Source organism: Trichomycterus rosablanca, chromosome 3 (genome assembly GCF_030014385.1).
Source record: "Trichomycterus rosablanca isolate fTriRos1 chromosome 3, fTriRos1.hap1, whole genome shotgun sequence".
NCBI lineage: Eukaryota > Metazoa > Chordata > Actinopteri > Siluriformes > Trichomycteridae > Trichomycterus > Trichomycterus rosablanca.
The window spans coordinates 2,868,253-2,892,076 of record NC_085990.1 but is presented as its reverse complement, the minus strand read 5'-3'; the positions used below and the strand labels follow the sequence as shown (position 1 = coordinate 2,892,076).

The following is a 23,824-nucleotide window of genomic DNA, read 5'->3' as shown; positions in this document are numbered from 1 at the left end:
TCATTAATTGCACATATTATTTGTTTACTGTATATTGTTTATATGCATGTTGCACATTTGCTACACCCTCTTTAAATCATTTTATATTTGTATTAGTTCTCCTTTCTTTCTTCTTTTTTTATTTAACTACTAAAGGGCAATAATTTTCACTATAAATAAGGTATCTACACAATAAATCTATCTTTGTAAAATATGCAGTCATGGTTCGTTGGTGCTTAGGTAAAACAGGAGGACACTCACCATTCAAAAAGCTCAGAAACTCTTCATTTTTACCTGCAGAGGAGCAAAATTACAGCCCATTCGAGACAAAATATCAATCGATAATTGGTTTTAAAAAGACAAAGACGTATTTAAGAAACAGAGAGATTAGTAAACGCATGCTGTATTAACATAGAAACTAGCAAACACCTTAAAATAGGCCTAGTAAATCAAACATAATAATTATATTTAGACAGAAAGAATGACCTTTTATTGCTGCTGAATCCACAACGGAGAGGAAAAGCAGCAACATCGAGATGGACGAGCAACAAGATCTGAATCAGGGACAGAGGAAGCAAACAGAGGACAAGTTCAAGATATAAATGTCAGTATGTTGGGGGGGTCAAACACCTTTATATATAAATAAATCCACTTCACATACACACACTTGACTGTCATCTGACGTTATAAATATGAACAAAAAGTATGTTTAGGTAAAAAGTCTTTATTAGCAATAAGGGCGACTGTTATATACATTTATAGTAGAAGTTTTTATCCACGTATTTATGCATTAAACAAATGGCATTAAAACAGAGCTAGAACAACAGCCACTGCTCTGAGAAGGCTTCTCACAAAACTTAATTATGTCTGTGGGAATTTGTGCCCATTCAGTCAAACAAGCATTTGTATGGCTGGGCACTGATGTTGGTCAATTAAACCTCAGATGTTCTCCTGCAGCTTCTGCAAAAAAGTTACAGAACCACAGTGGAATCGTTCATAAAATCTACACTGGAATAGTTCATGGAACCACAAGTTTTCCCCGGACAGGTGCGCCATACAAGGTGTCACAAACAACCCTCTCAACTAATAATAATAATGAAAATAAAAGACGTATCTGCTGAGAAATGACAATGAACAGAATAAATGTAAATATGGGCGACACTGCGGCTCAGTGAAAGAATGAATTTAAATATGAACATAAACTTTAAATAACATAAAGGACATCAAGGATTTATTTGACTTTAGAAATCATTACAATTCCAAACCTGTCATGAGGATATAAAACGTTTAGTTCATCAGTATTTAAAATAGTTATACAACGACTTTCTAAACACAAAGCAGAATAAAAAGGTTCTTACTCACAGCAGCATGTTTACGGTGGAGTCCACAGAGAGGTAATGATCAGATCCCCTTCACCCCGAGTACCTTTATACCCCAGCTGATCACTGATCTGTAAACACCAGCAGGTAGAACAATGCGCTCTCAGATGAGCTGTGGTTGCTGCTTAAGGAGAATCCGGTTACTTACAACTTACTGCTTTTGTTTAGGACAAGAATAGAAATGTAATCAAGGAGGAAAGTCGATCAGGTCAATGTAGGGAGGAAAGTTCCAGGACTGAAGTTACATTCATATTCGTATATTATAGTTATTAACAGTTGGTCTAGATCTATAAAATTTGTATGATATTGGACTGCTACTAAAAAGCATTTAATTTTAAATATTCAGTTTTAAATATGTAGGTATTTATATTTTTTTACAAATAAATTGGCTTGATTTAGACTTTATATATATTTGATATATTTATATATTCAAATACATTGGTGTGAGTTTGATTTTACATATTCTATATATTTATATCTTGAAATAAATGGGTTTTACTTTGATTTTATACATTTTATGTATTTATATATATTTAAGTAAATGATTTGATTTGGATTTGATATATTTATATATTTAAATAAATTGGTTTATTTTTGGTTTTATATATTCTATATATTTATATATTTAAATAAATTTGTTAAATTTAGATTTTATATATTTTTTTATTTATATATTCAAATAAAGTGGTTTGATTTCAATTTTATATTATATATTTATATTTTCAAATAAATTGGTTGATTTTGGTTTTAAAGATTCTATATATTTATATCTTCAAATAAATTGGTTTAATTTTGATTATATATATTTTATATATTTAAATAAATTGATTCGATTTGAATTTTATATATTTATATACTCAAATAAATTTTGATTTCATATATTTTTTATAATTATATATATAAATAAATGAGTTTGATTTTATTTGTATATATTTTATATATTTATATATTCAAATAAATTGGTTTGATTTAGATTTTATATATTTATATATTGTAATAAAATGGTTTGATTTTAATTTTATATATTTTATATATGCATATATTCAAATAAATAAGTTTGAAGTTTTGAAGCTAATTGTTAATCTACTGTACAGAGAATAAAGCAAGAATTTACAGTGCAGATTCTGCAGGACACTATAAAATCTTTTTATTCAATTTTTATTTATTTTATTTTTATTTTATTTCCTCTGTGAACTGAGTTACTTTGAACAGAATACTCATCAGAAACCAGATTCTTTCATTCAGATCTCTCTAACTGTGTAACCTCACTAGAGCGGTGTGAGAATGAGGGGGGTATATACTTTTGTTCAGATATGAGATTGTGTGTATGCAAGCAAGCATGTATTTGCCTACTGCAATCAGATGAATTAATTTAGATTTATATTATTTTAAATTCTGTTTGTATACATTATTTCTGAGCCTGAGAGAAAATGTATCTGTGAATTATTTCAGCACAGACCACATGGGATCACTCGATCCTCAGCCAGATGAGACCACCTGAGTTTAAGCACCCAGATCACAAAGGCCTGTATCGAGTCGAGCTGAACGGCATCGTATTAACCTCAGGGTGATGCATGGGTACCTCCGACCTCGGGCACTTCCTGCCTGTGAGAAAGAGAAGCTGAATGAACTGATTTATAACCCGAAAAGGACACCGGAAACAAAGAGACAACACAAATGTGCATCCATGAGCCATGGACAGGTCAGTAATGTCTTTTTGTGTTCAAAATTCTCACACGAATTCTGTAATCACTACAAAAGTTGGCATCACTTAAAAGATAAAACATCACGGGAACGTATTCATCAGTCCACAAAGCGTTTGGAGGTCAACACGGCGTTTAGTACATTGTGCTGCCATGCATCTACTGTTGGGCCCTTGAGCAAGGCCCTTAACCCTCTCTGCTCCAGGGGCGCCGTACGATGGCTGACCCTGCGCTCTGACCCCAGCTTCCAAAACCAGCTTGACGAATAAAGGCATTCATTCATTCATTCACTCTATTTTCCTTTTTTTTTTGTTCTGGCAAATGTGAGACGAGGTTCGGTGGGTAGCACTGTCGCCTCACAGCAAGAAGGTCCTGGATTCGATTCCCAGGTGGGGCGGTCTGGGTCCTTTCTGTGTGGAGTTTGCATGTTCTCCCTGTGTCTGCGTGGGTTTCCTCCGGGAGCTTCTCCTGAATATACGCATATATTTTCATAAATCCGATTATATTTGTTTAATGGAAGATCGTCTGATTGTGGTGATTACGTTTTAATTCACTGATCAACAGCAATTACAATTATGATATATAATCTGAAAAGTCAGAAATTATATACAGTAAATGTAAATTGCAATATAAGTTAGTCTTCGAGCAGCCACTGGATGGTAGCAGAGCACCTTTCTGACCATTTGGCCAGTTTTGTGTCTGCTCAAACTATGAGATACAGAAACAAAAAAGCTGCTCTCAGTGAAGAACTGAGTCAAGGGGTAACTAACCTTGATATAACCAGCCTGAATATCCTGAGCATGAATCCCCTGGTAGCAACCGTATTCCTATAAGAGACAGCGAGAGCTCAGTGGTTAAGATACAGGACTAGTGATCTGCCAGGTTGCCACTGTTGGACCCCTTAAACCTCAATTGCTTGGTTTGTCTACGATCACAATTTTTGGATTAAAAACCACCTGCTAAATAGGTGAAATGCCAAAAACGTAAATGTAGACTGTATGGAATGTACATTCCCAAAGTGGGTGTTTCAAAATAGACGTCAGGAGGTGGATTGTGTACAGTATGTACATGACAATAAAACTGTCAACACAATGACTGCACCATCGGACAGGCCTACAGGTTCCCATGAAGTGAAAACACCTCATTCAATGCTTTTGAGCCAAGTTAATCAAAAATTTCTTATATTTCATCTGATAAGCTACTGAAAATCTCTCAAATATTATATTTACATTCATTTCTACATCAAAAGCGACTTACAGTGTGACCGTATACAATATAAACCGTAGACAGACCTTGCTCAAGGAGCCAACTAGTAGAAACCTGGCAGACGTGGAGCTTGAACTAGCAACCTTTTGATCACTAGTCCAGGTACGACTTCTATAAAAAAATATTTAATATCACTGAGCAGTTATTACATTAGGTTTGTCATTTTGCAGACACTTTGGCTAAAGTGACTTACAATAATGACCGAATACATTTCGAGTCGTGCTCAGGGGTCCAACAGTGGCAACTTGAACTTTGAACCAGCAACCTTCTGATTACTAGTGCAGTACCTTAACCACTGAACTACTGATGTATTACAGACTAAAAGTATTGATTTGTAATTTTGTGTATTTATTTATTAGGACTCGAAGGTGATGTTTTACACTCTGGTTCCGATTTTGTATCTCCAATTAACCTGACTGCACGTCTTTGTACTGTGGGAGAAAACCGGAGCTCCCGGAGGAAACCCACACAGACACCGAAAGAACCTGAAGCGCTCTACCTGGGAATCTAACCCAGATCGCTGTGAGGCAACATTTACATTTTTGGCATTTAGCAGACGCTTTTATCCAAAGCTACTTACAGTAGTGCGACGGTTTGTTTATTTATTAGGATTTTAACGCCACTTTGGTTACAGTCACTCATTACACAAGGTTCATCAGTTCACAAGGTTAATATAAAACACAGTCATGGACAACTTTGTATCTCCAGTTCACCTCACTTGCACGTCTTTGGACTGTGGGAGGAAACCGGAGCTCCCGGAGGAAACCCACACGGACACGGAGAGAACATGCAAACTCCACACAGAAAGGACCCGGGCCGCCCCACCAGGGGATCGAACCCTGGACCTTCTTGTTGTAAGGCGACAGTGCTACCCTCTAAGCCACCGTGCCACCCTAGTGTGCCAGTAAACAGTCTGAGCAATTGAGGGTTAAGGGCCTTGCTCAAGGGCCCAAAAGCAGCAATCTGGCAGTGGTGGGACTTGAACCAGCAACCTTCTGATGACTATTTCAGCACCTTAACGACTGGGCTACAACTGCCCTTGATTATGATAATTACAGAAAGGACCAGGACCACCCCAACTAGGGGATCGAACCCTGGACCTTCTTGCTGTAAGGCGACAGTGCTACCCACTTAGCCACCAGGCCACCCTAGTGTGCCATTATACAGTCTGAGCAATCAAGGATTAAGGGCCTTACTCAAGGGCCCAACAGTGGCAACCTGGCAGTGGTGGTGCTTGAACCAGCGACCTTTCCATTACTAGTCCTAGCCCATTACTAGTACCTTAACCACCACGCTACAACTGCCCTAATTGGCAGTCAATTGTGTCTAATTGGCTTTTATAGAATGTTTACTCACATTTTTATGAGAGTAATGTAACGTATGTAAATACGTAATGCAGCTGATTTATTACCAGTAGTTACAGTCAAAAACCCAGAATCATTTAAATTTGTTCCTCACAAAAAGGCAACGTTTGTTTAAAAGGGATTAAATCCATTATATTTATTTTCTATTTTATTTATGCATTTTAGCGTAGTCGATTTGTCTTCCGCTGCTGGTGGATCCCTGATTGCAGTCGAGGTGGGTATATTGCTGCTCACGCCTCCTCCGACCCGTGCACAGCCCTTAGCGGAACCATTTTTCACCCATAAATTCTGCACAGACACCTTTATATCTGATAATCAGATCACATAGTCCGGCCATCCCGCCCTAGCAGAACCGTGTCTGCTGCAGGCACTGCCGATTACGCCCGCTAGATGGACGAATATCGTACACGTGAGCGAGGCAGCCTCGACTTTCCTGCCGCGCACCGGTCTCACAGCAAAATACTGTACAACAAAGCCACTTTCATTTCTAAACTATATGTTTCCTCAGCGAACGAGGGTTACGATTCAATTTGCGAAATACACAAAGGTATTCTACAGATTTAATCTAACCACAGTTAATAAGACAGTGTGTGTTTTCTAATTCTGTACCTTTAACACATCGTAGACTTCAGCGAGAGACGACAGGACCGAAGTAAACAATTTAGATTGCAATTAAGATATTAAATTATTTATCCACGTGGAGCAGAAAGGCTGGGAGCCGCAGGGAGAGGAAATCAGAGGGGAAAAAAGAGGGAAAGAAACAAATCTCTGTCCCCGATCATTTCAGTCACAGAGTAAAAATGACATGCAGCTCTAACGAGATTTAGTCTCTTATTTTAATAGCTTTAATCATGGAGTCGAGAGACATTTCACTGGATCATTAAGAAAGAAAAGAAAACAACTTACAAAATTCTTCATGGTATTAAACAAATGAGTCAGAAGCTTCATTTGAAAAATTAAAATTAAAATAAAAGACCATTTCAGTTCTGTGAGTAACACAAAATTGGCAAACGACTGACTCGGGTACTCGGCCGCTTGTACTCGTTCTAAACGTAACTACCGAGTGTCTATAAAGTTCACAGCCAACTCCAATCGACCTGCCATCAACTCCCGATACATGTAATAAAGCAACGAGAACTACAGCTTCTACATACTGATCAAGTTTAGTACACACACAATGGTTGAATAAACACCGTCAGTAAAGTCTGCCGTCGGTCCCCGTCCGATCCGGCGTCCCGCTCGCGTCTGCGCCGCCTGTAATCGAGTTTCACAGTGTAAGGACACCCAGAGGTGAAGAAATCATAAAACGTCGAGCTTTCCCCACGCGTCAGGGAACCAGAAGTGTTATTCAAGCACAAGAATACTTAAGGGACATAAAAAATTCATTTTTATTTTCCTTCTTCAGTTCTACATGTGTGTGTGTGTGTGTGTGTGTGTGTGTTACGGTGAGGAGAGAGAGAGAGAGAGAGAGAGAGAGAGAGAGAGAGAGAGAGAGAGAGAGCACTCGCACCCTTTCGGGCCTATCTGAGCTCACCCGGGCGGGTGCTGGCTAAACATAATAATAATAATAATAATAATAATGAGTCCACATCCCTACAGAGCAGAACTGAAGAGAAGACGGAAAACGGGGCGACTTTGCATTAGTTCTGTGTTACGATTCAACATAATAATAACAACCAAACAAAAAAAACAAAAAAACGACGTGTCGGCGACTCCGCCCACGCTGCCGATAGAACAAACAGAAGGGAAGAGGGGACGGAGGCTCGGGGGGGGGAAAGGGAGAGGAGGAAAGGGACGGGGGAGGGAGGGATGAGGCTTATGGTTGGGCTCCGGCAGCAGCGGGTACTTGTGTGGCCAGCGCGTTGGGAGCAGAGATGACGGGAGAGCCGGCGGCGATGCTGCCTATCGGCTGTGTGCTGGCTGCCATCGAGGTGATGCCTGCGGGACGGGAACTCGGTCAGCAACGTTCTCACATCTACAGCACCCGTCACATGATCGAATCCCAAAAACGTACCTGCCATCATGCTAGAAGAGCTGACGGGAGTCGAACTAGCAGCCATTCCGGTAGCAGGGGGTCCTCTGCCCTGGTCCTTCACAATGGGGTCTAGCAGAAAACAAAACACGCACATACAAATAAGGCCTACGGTACACTACATGGCCAAAAGTATTCGGTCACCTGATCATGAGCTTTTGAAAGAAGAGTGGCCTCACAAGACTCAACGTATGTCTGTGGGAACTCGCGCCCAAATTCCAAAACGTTTCTTCATGTCTCTATAGAGCTTACTTGGTGGACAGAGGCATAAATCATGCTGGAACAGGAAAGGGAGGAAAGGGCCTTCCCCAAGCTCTTGCTTAATGAGACGTGGCTACATCTAACTATTTTATTCCTGCTATAAGTTTAAGCACTTTGCTTTGTGTACGTAACTTAAGAGCACCTGAGAATTTGATAATATGAACATAAACCCTGTTTACATTTAGTTTTTTGGCATTTTATTATGCCGTACAGTTCGTTGTTAAAATAAAAGAAGCTTCAATGAGATTCTGAAATAAATGTTTGGAGCAAAATTAATCGTTAGATTAATCGACTAATCTGTCAAATAGTCTATAGATTAATCGATAGAAAAATCTCTTGTCTCTGATCCTTACGTATCAAATATTTGTCCCTTTAGCTCAGAGTCTTGAGGTGTTAAAATAAAGAAATCTAAATATTTAAAGACCCTGTAAACACGAGCATTAAAAGTACAAGACTGACGCTAGCTGTAGCGACAATTCACTGAATTCTGAGCTAAATATGCTTCAAAGACGATCATTACCACCAAAGAATGAGAATATTACTAGTAAAAATGTTCCATTAATGTGGGCAAAATAAAAATCTTGACTTGCAGTTCGCTCAATATTTCCGTAACAGGATGATAAAGATCCAGGAACGTTCTAAAAGGTTCCATTTTCATGATTGCTGGAACAGGTGGAATATGACTGTAAAATTAACCAATTACTGTGATATTTATTAGGGATGTCCCGATCACGTTTTTCTGTTCCCGATCCCGATCATTAATTTTGATCCCGATCCGATACCGAGTCTTGTGTTTTCTAGATATCGTCTAGATAAGAACTAGATAACACTGTTCACACGGTGCGCACTTCAAGTACATTACAGTTATTCAGATTAATCCAGTGTACATGTTTAACAAGTGAATAGCTCTGCATCCAAGCTATTGCTTAATGTTCTTTTATTTTGACAAACTTATTGCAGCATTGTAGTAGTAAAACTAGAACACTCAAAATTCTAGAACGATCTTTTTGAGGAAAATCAGCGTCTCTGGCGTGTTAGCGGAGAGCCGGTTCCTCTTCTCATCATATAATAATAAACTCGCTGTATTCGGCCGAGTGTTTATTTTTTAGGTGCCGTATCAAATTGGTAGATCGTTTGGTTAAATGATAATCTGGTTTGTTTGTTACGAGCCACCGTACTTGTAGGCGTGTTGTAACTAAGCCAATCGGAGTGCTTGATACTGAGATGTCGTTCAGTCTTGTAACATGGTAACGCTGTATGTTAGGGTCCTTTCATACTCGGATTAAAAATTCTACAGTAATGAACGCAGCTCTGCTCGCACCGCCTCGTGAAACGCTCGCATTGCAGACGTTACACTTCACTGTTGGACTCTGCGTTTACGACACCTGCTTGACCGCTGACATAAAACGAAGGATCGGGCTTAGAATCGGGCTGAGTAAATGCCTTGATCGGGCCCGATTCTAATCTTTGAGATCGGATCGGGACATCCGTAATATTTATAATTACAAGCGACATCTTTTAACCAGTCCTTAACATAAACGTTTTAGGTCGCAGAAAAAAACTAAATAAACTAATTTTAACTGGTACTTGTACACGAACGCCCCCCTGTGGAGGCTTTACGTTACATCTGATAAACCACGGTCGAACCAGATTGCAGCAGTTGTGATTGATTAACTATATTTCGTTCTGTGTTAAAAATCATGGACAGATGGGCGCCAACCCTGAATTACACCGCATCTTACAAATACACCCACTGAACGGACTGTCGGTCGTCGCGTCTGCGAGCCGAGTGACGCTATGATGCCGTTGGCTTACAGAAGTAGGGGTGATCCATGGCCTCTCGTGCGGTCAGCCGAGCTTGGTGGTCGTAGCGCAGGAGCTTGTCCAGGAAGTCCAGAGCCTCTGTGCTGACCAGATGCTGGTTCTCGCTGTGCACGAAGCGTTCCCATCTCTTACGCGAGTGCCTGCACACGCATGAACACAAAACCCTCATGAAATAAAAACACAATACGAACAGAACCTGCTAAACCCAAAACGAGGAGATCGTACCTTCCCAAAATGTCGTTAAAACGTGGGTCCAGTTCGATGTTGTACTTGTCGATGTAATCATACAGGTCCTCGGTACCCAGGACTTTCGCGATCCGTACAAGCTGTTAAAATCAAACATACGAAACCAGATACATGAGCAGCATATAAAACATAGATCTACGATATTTAAATCTATGAAAGGGGTTAAAAATTACATTCAGTACATTTTTGTTTGTTAAAAAAAAACATGCAGTGATACAATACATTTTTTAAAGAAAAAAATAATACATTGAATCCTGATGTATCCAAATATGATACAAAACAACCCAAATATTGTCGCTGTCCGTTTACTTTTCTTCATTGCAACCACCACAGGCTTTTTTTGAAGGCTCAGGCAAACACACACGTACACGCACACAAATGCCAAATCTACCTCATGTAGGAGATACAATCCTGACAGAACCTCCTACAAACGCCACAAAGCCTCCCAGCTAAATATTAAAGCTTTATGTTCTGCGTGAGCTGTAGCTGAAACGTTTAGTTCTGAAAGTTGCACAGATTAGAGGTGATGTTTATGTATTATTGTTTATTATTATTTATGCCTTAGTTTTAGGTTGCCTGTATACATTAATAATTTAACAACTAATCTGATTTATTTTTGACGTGTTTGTTTTTGCATTTTAAAAATGTTCTCTTTAAACTGTCCTGTATGTAAGGAATACAAATGTGCAGTTTGTTTAAAGAGACGCGTCTTGTTTAATCTTATACGTATTTATTTTTTGCTCTTTATTATAGCAAAAGTATTCTATCGATAGAATACTCGATTACAAAAATAATTGATAGCTGCAGCCAGCCCTAGTTAGGATACGCAAACTCTATTCGACCTTCGGTGAAATACAAAGAAAAAAAGAAATTAAAGAATTTTTGGTTCATGTTTTGGTGGCTTTAGGCTTTAAAGGGTTAATTATTACTGCTCATTAGTTCTCTCCACTAATGAAATTCCTCGCTCGTCGTTTTAGTACATTAAGTCATGTTAAGCTTCGCTCGTACGGCCTAGGTCGCTTTTACAGCCTCGTATCAAACAGTTCGTCTCATCGGAGGAGCTTTAAAAAGTTCAATCAGGTGAACAAACCCAAGTTTCATCACTACATCGGTAGTTGTATTTTGTTTGTTTATTTTAGTTAGTGTTTAGTTTTTAACGCCATGTCTGCCCTTTTATTTACTTATTTAATTTGACTTAGAGAAGTTATGTCTGTTGTCTATGTATGTTCATTTATATGTGTTGCTTCAGTTTTGTTAATGACTTTTAGGAGTTTTAGGAGTGGTGTTGCTTTTGTCTTGGTAAAGAGTTCTTTTATGGTTTTTGCTGATAAGATTTGTTGTCTTTCATGGTTATAGATGATACTCTCCTTATGTACACTGTCTGGTCCCAACGGTTTTCGAGGTAGGTCTTCATTTTTTCCCCCAATAGTGGGATTAGCTTCGTACAATTTATTATTCTGGTGTGTGTTCCAGTCGTTTTGCCATTTGTCCTTGATATACGAGTTTATTGTATGTTTGATGTCCATTGGTGGGATTTGGTACATTGGATCCGGTATGCATGTGGCCTTTTCTGCTGCTTGATCTGCTCTCTCGTTGCCCAGGAGCCCGCAGTGTCCTGGTATCCAGCATAAGATGATGTTGTAACTGTGGGTGGTTGGTTTCTAGAGCTTGGAGTGCTTGAAGACAGGATTTTGAGTCTGTGCATATGAGTGTTGTTGAATAGATTCTGCATACTCTAATGCTAGGAGTAGTGCTTGGGCTTCTGCTGTGAAAATCGAGCTTTGTTTAGGGAGGGTTATTCCTTTTTGTTTGTTCGTTTATTTTATTGTTTAACGCCATGTTAATACATCGGTTACATTCATGGCGGGAACACTGAAGTTTTTTATTTATGTATTTATTTTTCCAAGTCATAGTCTTTCTTGTTTCATTTTTGTTTTATTTATCTTCGTATGCGAGCCCTCAGTTTTACGCTCGTGAACAATTGGTTGACTGAGGGGTACTAAATCAGTAATGCACTACCTGATCGTAGTTGTCATGTCCGTGGAAGAACGGCTCCTTCCTGAAGATCATACTGGCCAACATGCAGCCCAGACTCCACATGTCCAAACTGTAGTCATACATCTAAAACGTCAACGTTAAATTACGGTCAGTGAAGATCTGCACGGTCATACGAGGCTTTTTAGGATGAAGGTGATGGATCCTAGTCGTACCTGGTAGTCTACGAGCAGCTCCGGGCCTTTGAAGTACCGGGAGGCGACTCGCACGTTGTACTCTTGATTCGGGTGGTAAAACTCGGCCAAGCCCCAGTCTATCAGACGAAGCTTTAAAGAGCAGAGAGCCGTTCTTAATCACAGTGTTCAGCTTCAATACTTCGGCTCACTAGATTCCTTCATTAATGCTTTAATATAAATAATATAAACAGTGGAACACATCTCTGTTGGCTACCTGCTCGCTCTCCCTTTTAGTTAAAAATCAAGGGTTCCGGAGTCTATATATATATATATATATTATTATTTTTTTCTTTATGCTTTTTCCCCCTTTTTGCGCGTCCAATTGCCTGATTGCATCATGCTTCCTCTCCACCAATGCCGATCCCCGCTCTGATTGAGGAGAACGAAGCTAACCCACGCCCCCTCCGACACGTGGGCAGCAGCCGTATGCATCTTATCACCTACACTTTCACGAGCGCAGTGTAGATCAGCGTTGTGTACGGAGAGACACACCCTGACAGCACTCTTTTCTCATCTCTGCGCAGGCGCCATCGATCAGCCAGCAGAGGTCGTAATTGCACCAGTCATGAGAGAGAGACCCCATCCGGCTTAGTCCCGCCCATATCTGAACGACAGGCCAATCGTTGTTCATGTGGCCGCTCAGCCTTAGCCGGCAGGCAGAGCCGAGATTCGATACGATGTATTCGAGATCCCAGCTCTGGTTCCAGCGTGTGTTTTTACCGCCGCGCCGCCTGAGCGGCCCCCATGATTTAACATTGTAACTACATCTTCGGTTGTTTTACCCCGAGGTTAAAGCCTGCAAGTCGAGACTGCTGTGCCGACAATGCTGCTCCTACTAGATGTGACGGAAACCTGGCTTGTTTGCACCAAAAATGTCAAGAACTCACTACGGACTTTATCACAGACAGATCATGAAGAACGCCGATTAATTTTTGCTAGTTATAGCTTCTAGTTCAATTTAATTCTGTGTGTGTATGATGTGTAAATCTTATTTATTTAAAGTTTCCTCCAGGCCACCCAAGGAGGACGTGGGTCCCTGCTAAGTCTGGTTCCTCTCAAGGTTCCTTCCTGTATTATTAAGGGAGTTTTTCCCTTGCCACTCTCACCCTTGGTTTGCTCAATAGGGGTTTTTGGTCTGTTGGTCCTGGATTCTGTAAAGTCGCTTTGAGACGATGTCCATTGTAAATCTGACTTGACCTGACTGGCTAGAAGTTTCTAGAAAGCATGACCGAACAGGAGAATGAGATAAACGTACCTTTCTGTGCTCGTGGTCAATCATGACGTTGTGTGGTTTCACATCCCTGTGCATAATGCCCATGCTATGACAGTAGTCGAGAGCCTGGTAAAAAATAACACAAAGGCATCACACGTTTGTCACCCTGCACTGTTCCAGTTTATCTGACTTCCTCTACACGTGCACGTTTAATTGGAAATGCTCAGGCGCACACACACACACACACAGTCAAAATTCATTCCCAGGAAATGAGCCAGCTGATATAGCACAAAAACTGTGTAAAAGAATAGCCGTCTGGACTGATTTTAAACCCTAAAGGTTCCCACTGATCATACAAGAGACAAAAATTATTATTATTATTATTATTATTATTATTACAACCTTATCTCCCAATTTAGCGTAGCCAGTCAGCTGCTGGGGACCCTGACAGCGTCCAAGGAGGGTGTATATTCCGATCTCTGCACTCCTCTTCACCTCTGTGCAGACATGCTGGGCAACCAAGGTCCTTACACAGCATTGATGACCCCCACCTTAGTCCAGACCCAGCAGACTGGAGGCCAATTTTGTCTGCTGCAGGCATTAGCCAATTGTGCCTGCCAGAGGGCGCCCAGCTGACCGGTAGCAGAGCTGAGATTCGAACCCGGGAGCTTAAATGATACAACACAAACGCCAGACGATTACCTAATGGTAACCCAGGCTGAGTGTGAAAGTGGCTCATGACTTAAATCTATTAGACGTGTTTTCTAGATGCAAACACAGGGATTCATGACGACTTACCTTTAGGATTTCGTACATGTAGAACCGAATGTCATAATCCGATAACGTCTGATACAGTTGCTGTGAAAGACAAACAGTTCGAAATGACCAGCAATACAAAAGAAAATATAAAAAGCTAAAATATAGACACGCATTTTCAGTTCTTAAATGCTGAAACACAAAATTTTGCTCAAAATGTTTAACACAATGCGTGTACGTTTACAAAAAGGTGCATGCAGCAAATAATATTAATGCAACATACATGAATTATTCATTAAATTAGATGACAGGTTTATTCACAGTATTTACGCATCATTAAATCATTACACATCACAGTAAAAATAAAAAATATTATTTAAATAAACATTAACAACTATTTACCTTGAAGTCTGTGTTGTTTACATGCTCAAAAACAAGGGCAGGTGTACGGGACTGCAGGAGAAAAAGATTACACTGATTTTAATGCTTTACTTTACTAATGACTTTTTAGAAGTTGAATCGAATTACGGTAGTATGATGATCAAAGGCGACTCTCATCCATGGATCTCTGTATAAATGCAGAAGTACAAAATTTCATGCAGGTTTTTCTTTTATAGAAGAGTGGCTCCTCTGTATGTATTTATGTACCATATTGTACATCAAAAAAGGGATGTCTGTAGTTTTGCCCATAACTAATATATGTATATATACACATTATACTCTGCACTTTATTCTTTATTTATTATCTTTATTTTCCCTATGGTTGTGAACTATAGGTTTGTGATGTGTGGAGTTCTGTGTTCCTGCTGCTGTAACAAAATTTACTTTGGGATTAATAAAGTTCTATCTATTTATCTGTCTGTCTACCTGTCTGTCTATCTATCTATCTACCTGTCTATTGATCTATCTATCTGGCAACCTACCTATATATTTGTCTGTCTATCTACCAATCTATCTGTCTATTCATATATCTGTCTATCTATCTATCTCTGTCTGTTTCGATGTCTGTCTGCCTATCTATCTGTCTGTCTCTGTGTCTGTCTGTCTGTCTCGGTGTCTATCTATTTATCCGTCTACCTACCTGTATATCTATATATCTCTGTCTATCGGTCTACCTACCTGTATGTCTGTATACCAATCTGTCTATTTATATGTCTTTCTATCTATCTACCCGTCTACCTACTTGTCTATCTATCCATCTAGTTACCTGTCTATCTACCAATCTATCTGTCTATTCATATGTCTATCTCTCAATCTGTCTATCTACCAATCTGTCTATCTATCTATCTCTCAATCTATCTATCTACCAATCTGTCTATCCATCCATCCATCCATCCATCTAGCTGTACCTCTGTCTAACTGTCTACCCAGCTGTATGTCTATCTACCAATCTGTCTGTCTATTCATATGTCTATCTATCTATCTATCTATCTATCTATCTATCTATCTATCTATCTATCTATCTATCTATCTATCTACCTACCTACCTACCTACCTACCTACCTACCTACCTACCTACCTACCTATCTACCTACCTACCTACCTACCTACCTACCTACCTACCTCTCTCTCTCTCTCTCTACCTACCTACCTACCTACCTACCTACCTACCTACCTACCTATCTATCTATCTATCTATCTATCTATCTATCTAGCTGTACCTCTGTCTAACTGTCTACCAAGCTGTATGTCTATCTACCAATCTATCTGTCTATTTATATGTCTGTCTACCTGTCTATCTATCTAACTGTCAATTTGTCTGTCTGTGGCAAATAGTGATCGATTTATAAAATTCTTTCACATGAACACTAACACACAATTACAGAAACAGATCATGTGTTTTGAATGTGGTTTTAAATTGGCACATTTATCGTTTGTGGTTAAAGCTGTCGTGTATCATCACGGTGCTTATTGTGTGGTGAGCAATATAATAATAGAATAATCACGACGCTGTAAATGTAAATCTGAACAGTAGAAATACAGAGGTCTTTTTTTTTTTTTTTAAACACAGTGTGAATCTGCAGTCAAAAAAGAAAAACCCAGAAACACTCACCACAGGATCCTTGACGATGTCTAAAAGTGAGATGATATTTGGGCCTCCTCTCAGGTTCTCAAGAATTTTAATTTCTCGCTTGATTTTCTTCTTTTTCACAGGCTGTCGATTAACCACAAACAAAAGTGCACTCAGACAAGGCTGCCACCAGGCCAACACGGATATTTCATCACTTATCAACAACTCACGCTCATTACACACAGATACACACGGTGTATGAGTGAGTACCTTGAGTATTTTGACCACCACTTTCTCATTGTTAGTGATGTTTATGGCCTCGAACACTTCACTGTACTTTCCCCGACCCAGCTTCCGCACGAGCTGGTAGTCATCCTGATTTCTGCGGCACAAAAACACCAGACAAATTTAAGCAATAGAACACGAGAGGGAGTGTGTTATCGCGAATAACATCACGGCTGTGATTTGGTCGAGCCGAAGGCGAGTGCCGTAGATCATCACGGCCGTGATGTTATTCGCGATAACGCACGACCTCAAGTGTTCTATTGCTTTTATACAACAGTTTTTACAAAATAAAGAAAGAAAATAAATCAAAGAAGCCCTGAATTTCATAATAAATATGCTTTAATATTGACAATACCTTCCGCCAAAAAGTAGTTCCACAACGAATATAAAGTTTAACACTACAAAGCAGACATCCCAAGTTGCAAAAACTCATTTTAGGGAGGTAAGAACAACAAGAAGAAAAAGGCCAGAACCTCCGAAGGGAAAAAAAGAAATAAAAAACCTCTCGCACACACCAAAGGATTATGGGTGATAACAGAACTTTTAGGAGCCGTTAACTGGGCTATTAAGCTAACTGTTCGCGTTACAAACACATTAATGTTCCCTACATAGTGCACTAGATTGTGTATCAGATCACGGATTTATGTTACCTACATAGTGCACTAGATAGTGAATTAGACAATTGATTTATGTTCCCTACATAGTGCACTAGATAGTGAATTAGACAATTGATTTATGTTCCCTACATAGTGCACTAGATTGTGTATCAGATCACGGATTTATGTTACCTACATAGTGCACTAGATAGTGAATTAGACAATTGATTTATGTTCCCTACATAGTGCACTAGATAGTGAATTAGACAATTGATTTATGTTCCCTACATAGTGCACTAGATTGTGTATCAGATCACGGATTTATGTTACCTACATAGTGCACTAGATAGTGAATTAGACAATTGATTTATGTTACCTACATAGTGCACTAGATAGTGAATTAGACAATTGATTTATGTTCCCTACATAGTGCACTAGATTGTGTATCAGATCACGGATTTATGTTCCCTACATAGTGCACTAGATAGTGAATTAGACAATTGATTTATGTTCCCTACATAGTGCGCTAGATTGTGTATCAGATCACGGATTTATGTTCCCTACATAGTGCACTAGATAGTGAATTAGACAATTGATTTATGTTCCCTACATAGTGCGCTAGATTGTGTATCAGATCACGGATTTATGTTCCCTACATAGTGCACTAGATAGTGAATTAGACAATTGATTTATGTTCCCCACACAGTGCGCTAGATTGTATATCAGATAACGGATTTAAAACGCGATCGGGAATAAAGTCTGTGTCGCCTGCGAGCGCGTGTGTGTGCATGAAGCTCGTCGTTACTGGCAACGCGTCAGCGGAGTAATACAGTTGTGGTGTGAAAAGGTTACAACGCTTCTCAACCAATCAGATCGTAAGGTCGGAACTAACTGTTGTATAAAGATAAATGACACACAGCTAGCTCGGAACACCTAGCTCTCTCTCTCTCTACACAGACGCATTTACGTCATCCTGCACTCCCGAGAAGAGGGCGTGTCTAAATTCTTAGATCCCCTAATATGCACCTACTGAGGCGCCTTAATTCTGAGTGATGATCCGACTGAATGACGAGGGAGCGTCCGACGCCTCCTCAGCGCTGAAGGCAATCCCAGCATTCAGTGCGGCACGACTTTTCTCACCAAAAACTACAAACATGGAGAATGACAAATGCGGAGCAACCAACGGAGTTCTTTTCAAATGTAAATAAACTCTCATTGATGTTTCATTTGTATAAAGGTGTGATTACAGAAGTGTCGTTTATTTGTAAATTCGAGCTCGTCAGGGACGGTTTAACAGTTTTCGGTACACGGAGAAGACGTTAGCCCTCCTGCTAGCGGGTTTGAATGACCTGAGGCTAACTGTGTTATCTTAGTAAGCTAAACCTACGGTGACGTAAGTAGAGCCTCTAAATAATCCGCCTTATGAGTTCCATGACTTATTAGAATCCTCTCTAATGAGGCAGCTGATCAGGTAGGTAGTAGGCAGCAAGGCAGCTCACTAAGTTTTCGGACAGACCCAGAATTTTCGTATTTGTGACAGAACGTGAAGCCTCGCACCGTCGCTGGATGTTCTAGGTTTACATTCAACTATTAAGGTAGCTGTGAACTAGAATAAATAAGTAAATTAATTAATTAATCAAACAACTAATATTTAATTAAAGTTTCAGTCCTTCTGTTCAAGTGAAAGCCCTAAAAAAAACCTGTTAACATGGTTATCTGGTTGTTATGGACAAACTAGGCTGGTATTTGGAAGTGAATACCAGTAACACTCTGGAACAGTTTTGATTACTCTTACATCTGAGCTCCATGTGAGAAGGGCACCGCTATCTATAGACGCTGTTAAATATAGCCGTGTTCGGATGCTCAGCGCGTGAATAGTGCTACTTACCCCCACTCTACCACATGGGACTCGTAGTCCCAGTATTCTCTGGGTCTCTGTGTGTTTACATCGGGGTAAACTCGAGAGCGGCTTGAGACAGGACCCGACATATTCTACACGGGATAATCCCAGGAGCACCTGGAGAACCCGGGAAAGAGAAAAAAAACGATATTATACACCCATAGTTCACTGATAATAATAAAAGTTCAACAGCTAAACCTTAAACAAGACAAGAATCACGACTGTGCTGTTACATGACAAACCACATAGAGGGCAGTGATTATGGGAGGCCTGTGTTTGTGTTATGATGGGGGATTTAAACCCATCTGTGGCTGAGGTTAAATCCCCCAATCATAACACAAACACAGGCCTCCCAAAACAGCAACACATGCTCATTCACTTTAAATCAAGCTTCTCTTTTTTTACATTTGATTATTGCTTTTTTATTATTTATTTGATTTGTGCCTTTTCTGTTCTGTAAAGCACTTCAAACTACTGCTGTATAAATAAAGATTATTATTATTATTATTATTCAAAAATATTTACACCTTTTTTTCTGTAAAGCACTTCAAACTACTGTATAATTTTATTTATTTATTTATTGAATGTGTTTACGCCACTTTATACACTTGATTGTGTTATTTATGACATGATCGATGTTATGTTAAACTAAGTATAAATAAAGATTATTATTATCATTATTAAAAGATATTTACAGCTTTTCTGTTCTGTAAAGCACTTTGAACTACTGTATAATTTTATTTATTTATTTAATTTGTTTACGCCACTTCATACACTTGGTTGTGTTAATTATGGCATGATCGTTGTTATGTTAAACTAAAGTATAAATAAAGATTATTATTATTATTATTATTATTATTATTAATAATAAAAAGTATTTACATATTTTCTGTTCTGTAAAGCACTTCAAACGACTGCTGTATAAATAACGATGATGATTATTATTATTATTATTATCATCATTCTAAAAAGATATTTACACCTTTTCTGTTCTGTAAAGCACCTTGAGCTTCCGTTATATAAATAAAGATTATTATTAAAAAATATTTACACCTTTTCTGTTCAGTAAAACACTTCAAACTGTTATTGTATAAAGATTATTATTATTATTATTATAATTATTATCATTAAAACATTTAAACCATTTCTGTTCTGTAAAGCACTTTGAACTACTACTGTATAAATAAAGATTATTATTATCATAAAAAATATTTACACCTTATTAACACCTTTTTTGTTCTGTAAAGCACTTTAAACTACTGTATAATTTTATTTATTTATTTAATTTGTTTACACCATTTTATACACCTGATTTATTTATGGCATGATCTGTGTTATGTTAAACTAATGTATGAATAAAGATTATTATTATTAATAAAAATATTTACACCTTTATGTTCTGTAAAGTACTTTAAACAACTGCTGTATAAATAAATATTATTTATTTATTTAACTTTTTTACGCCTCTTTATACACTTGATTGTGTTATTTATGGCATGATTGGTGTTAAACTATGTTAAGTTTGTTAAACTAAAGTATAAATAAAGATTATTATTATTATTAAAAAATATTTACACCTTTTCTGTTCTGTAAAGCACTTTAAATCACTGTATAAATAAAGATTATTATTGGTATTTAATATTATCATTAAAAATGACAACCTAAAAAAAATTTTTTAATATAAAAATGATTTAATGGATTAAAGGTAAAAGAAGCACCTTCTAACCAGGATAAACATCAAGGCTTGGCTCACATTGAGCAAAACACACCTTGAGGACCCTCATGGGATAATGTTCTGTGAAACTGAGAACTTCTTGGAACACAGGTTGAGTCACATTCCACGATAAGAACACTATGCCAACAGTCAAACATGGCGAGGGGGGATGGTGTGTGTGTGTGTGTGTGTGGGGAAAGGGGGGTTGAATGAATTGCTATGATAAAACCAGGACTTTTACTTCCAGTTAATTTATTATAAAGCTCAGGTGTGATTGAGTTCCTTGTTCCAGTCTTCATTATTAAGATGGAACAGGGCTTTTGCTGATCTCCTTTCCTGAGGAGTTTGTCCGCTTGATCCTTTTTCATATATTTATTTATTTATCATGATTTTAACGTCATGTTTTACACACTTTGGTTACATTCATGACAGGACAGAGGTAGAGGTAGTTACTGCTTACACAAGATTCATCAGTTCAAGTTTTTTTAATATCGAACAGTCATGGACAATTTTGTATCTCTAATTCACCTCATTTGCACGTCTTTGGACTGTGGGAGGAAACCGGAGAACCCGGAGTAAACCCACCCGAGTAGGGATGTAACGATGCGATGTGATTCACGATACTGGGTTCACGATATGATTTTCCCTATTTTATAAACTGAAATTGAAGACAAATGATGACCAAGTTTCCTTTTATTATTTCTCTTAAAAAATAAAATAAAATACTGTATTTGTGCTTATCTTTTATTTATCTAAATAATGAACGCCCTTTTATTTCTGAGGTTTGGTACAAACTATGCAAAACAACTTTGAATCAAGCCCAATTTGGCAAAAAAAAAAAAAAAAAAACCCGAATCTGGCAACCAGCCGTATAGCGCCAGTGACGTCAACCAGGCGAGGTGAATAGCGCCAGCGCCCTCTGCTGTTTAAAGTGAATATCGATTCATTATACATGTCAAATCGATTTGAATCGTGGAATATTAGCTAACTGTCCTGTGGTGCACGGTTACATCCCAAATCCCGAGTGGATCCGAGCATCGAACACTCCGGGTAACAAACGAGTACGTGTGACAACACCTCTAGCATCGGTCGTGACCGCGTTCTGTTCCGTTCTTACCTTGGAGCTTCCCTCCAAGCAGTAGATGAGAGGTGGAGCTGATGAAAGCAGATGATGGCTTCATGGACGATCACAGGATGCAAAGGAAAGATAAATATATATATATATTAAAAAGGGCCAAACATTTTTCAATCATTCTCTAAGGGAAATTCACATCGATTTGTTTTTATTTTGTGTACATGGTGTCAGGAGCAACACGCTACCGGCATCCACGTTCTAAACCGGCATTAAAAAGGCAAATATTTAATGATTGTGTTTTTCGAATAAGAAAATGATTAATAATCCAGAAATAACCAACAGTTACTAGTTACGTAACCATAAAACAGATTCAAACCCTAGTGCATCACATTCAGACCCCCTGAGCTCCTGCGGATTTGATTTTGAATGGCTAGAATTGCTATTTTATTTATTTATTAAGACTTTAACGTCATGTTTTGCACACTCTGGTTCCATTCATGACAGGACAGGTAGTTTCTGCTAACAGATTCATCAGTTGGACACCCATGCAGACATGGAGAGAACATGCAAACTCTACACTGAAAGGACCCGGACCGCCCCACCTGGGGATCGAACCCACTTAGCCACCGTGCCGCCCCTGAATTGCCATTTTGACCCCTCAATCTACACCTAATCAGCCGTAATACCAGTTACTCAATACTTTAAAAAGCTCCTTTAAAGAAGCTTCTGGGATACGTTTCAACCAGCTGTGCACATCTGGATTTGGGCAATTTATACCATTATTCATAACGAGCATCTGTATCCAACTATATTTAGGTCTCTCTGCTAAAGTTTGGGCCACTCAAGGACCTGAGACTTGGTGGGAAAAGCTACCCGAGTGTGGTTTTGGTTATATGATTCGGGTCATTATTGTGTACCGAGTTTGTTTGCGGCTGCATATATCTGTCCCTCGATTCCCACCAATCTTCCTGTCCCTGCCGTTGGGAAACACCCCAGCAGCACGATGCTGCCACCAACACGTTTCACTGAAGAGAGACAAGTGGCCAGCTGATGCACAAAGTCTGGTTTTCGCCAGACATTATACTTGCCGTTATGACCAAAGATGTTAAATTTTGTCTCATTTAAATGATAGAATGGGGCTAAACGTTCTGACCCTGTTCGGTTCACGTAGGGATTTCACTATTAGATTAGTAACAACATACAGTCAATAATCTGATATGGTTGGTTGGTTGAGTTTTATCGCCATTATAAGCTCTGTATTTATATTTGTGTGTTTTAAAACATTCTTATAAAAAAAAAAAGGATGTTAAAACCATGAAAAGGGTTTTAGGATACAGAGATATATGTTGTTTACATGTGCATCAAAACTGTTGAGGTGTTTCAATGTTTCAATTTAATGCTTTTCTTTAGAGATGGACCGATCGGGGTTTTTGGAACCGATTCCGATCTCCGATCTCCTTTCAGGGACATCGGCCGACAGCCGATTCCGATGGGGGGGGGAGGGGGTGGGGGGGGGTTGAGATTAGCAGTAAATAAACTTAGAGCCTCACAGTAAAGATAAACCGGAGCAGCGCGCGCGCGTGTGTGTGTGTGTGTGTGTGTTTGTGCCTTTAGAAGATACGCTGTGTTCACAGTATCGCTATAAGTGATTCATTGATTCATGAGTTGATTCGTTTTTATGTGAAGCGTAAGTTTCTCTTCTCAGTTATCTCTCCGTGTTTACTGTTATTAATTAAATGTCGTGGTTTTAAATAAACACCAGCTACTACAGAACATTCTGTGTGACTCTCTTACATTAAAAAGCTTCATTAAACTGCTATTAGCACAGATCTGTGACCGAGTCAGACTCGTTCCGTCTAAGGAGCTAAAAGTTTTCTGATCCTAAAAGTTCAGCAGATGATCCTGAACTAACGAATTTGGTAATGAATAAACTTTTGCCTCTGATTGGCTCTGTAACGTCTTCTGTTCTCATCTACATCACAAGTAAGA

The 23,824-nt window shown here is 38.8% G+C and overlaps 1 protein-coding gene across 1 annotated transcript in view; it reads right to left on the bottom strand.

The window, feature by feature from the left end:
- Positions 1-7,055: 7,055 nt before the first annotated feature.
- Positions 7,056-23,824, bottom strand: part of csnk2a1 (casein kinase 2, alpha 1 polypeptide) — a 28,442-nt gene continuing 11,673 nt past the window's right edge. Inside the window, exons 3-15 of the mRNA XM_062992436.1 lie at positions 21,878-21,935; positions 19,035-19,163; positions 16,536-16,647; positions 16,308-16,409; positions 14,657-14,707; positions 14,297-14,356; positions 13,541-13,624; positions 12,265-12,375; positions 12,074-12,175; positions 10,034-10,134; positions 9,800-9,948; positions 7,706-7,795; positions 7,056-7,629 (exon numbers count right to left, since the gene is read on the bottom strand). Of these exons, the coding sequence (XP_062848506.1) occupies positions 7,508-7,629; positions 7,706-7,795; positions 9,800-9,948; positions 10,034-10,134; positions 12,074-12,175; positions 12,265-12,375; positions 13,541-13,624; positions 14,297-14,356; positions 14,657-14,707; positions 16,308-16,409; positions 16,536-16,647; positions 19,035-19,135 (1,185 nt within the window). The 5' untranslated portion in view covers positions 19,136-19,163; positions 21,878-21,935 and the 3' untranslated portion in view covers positions 7,056-7,507. The remainder of the gene's footprint in view (positions 7,630-7,705; positions 7,796-9,799; positions 9,949-10,033; positions 10,135-12,073; positions 12,176-12,264; positions 12,376-13,540; positions 13,625-14,296; positions 14,357-14,656; positions 14,708-16,307; positions 16,410-16,535; positions 16,648-19,034; positions 19,164-21,877; positions 21,936-23,824) is intronic.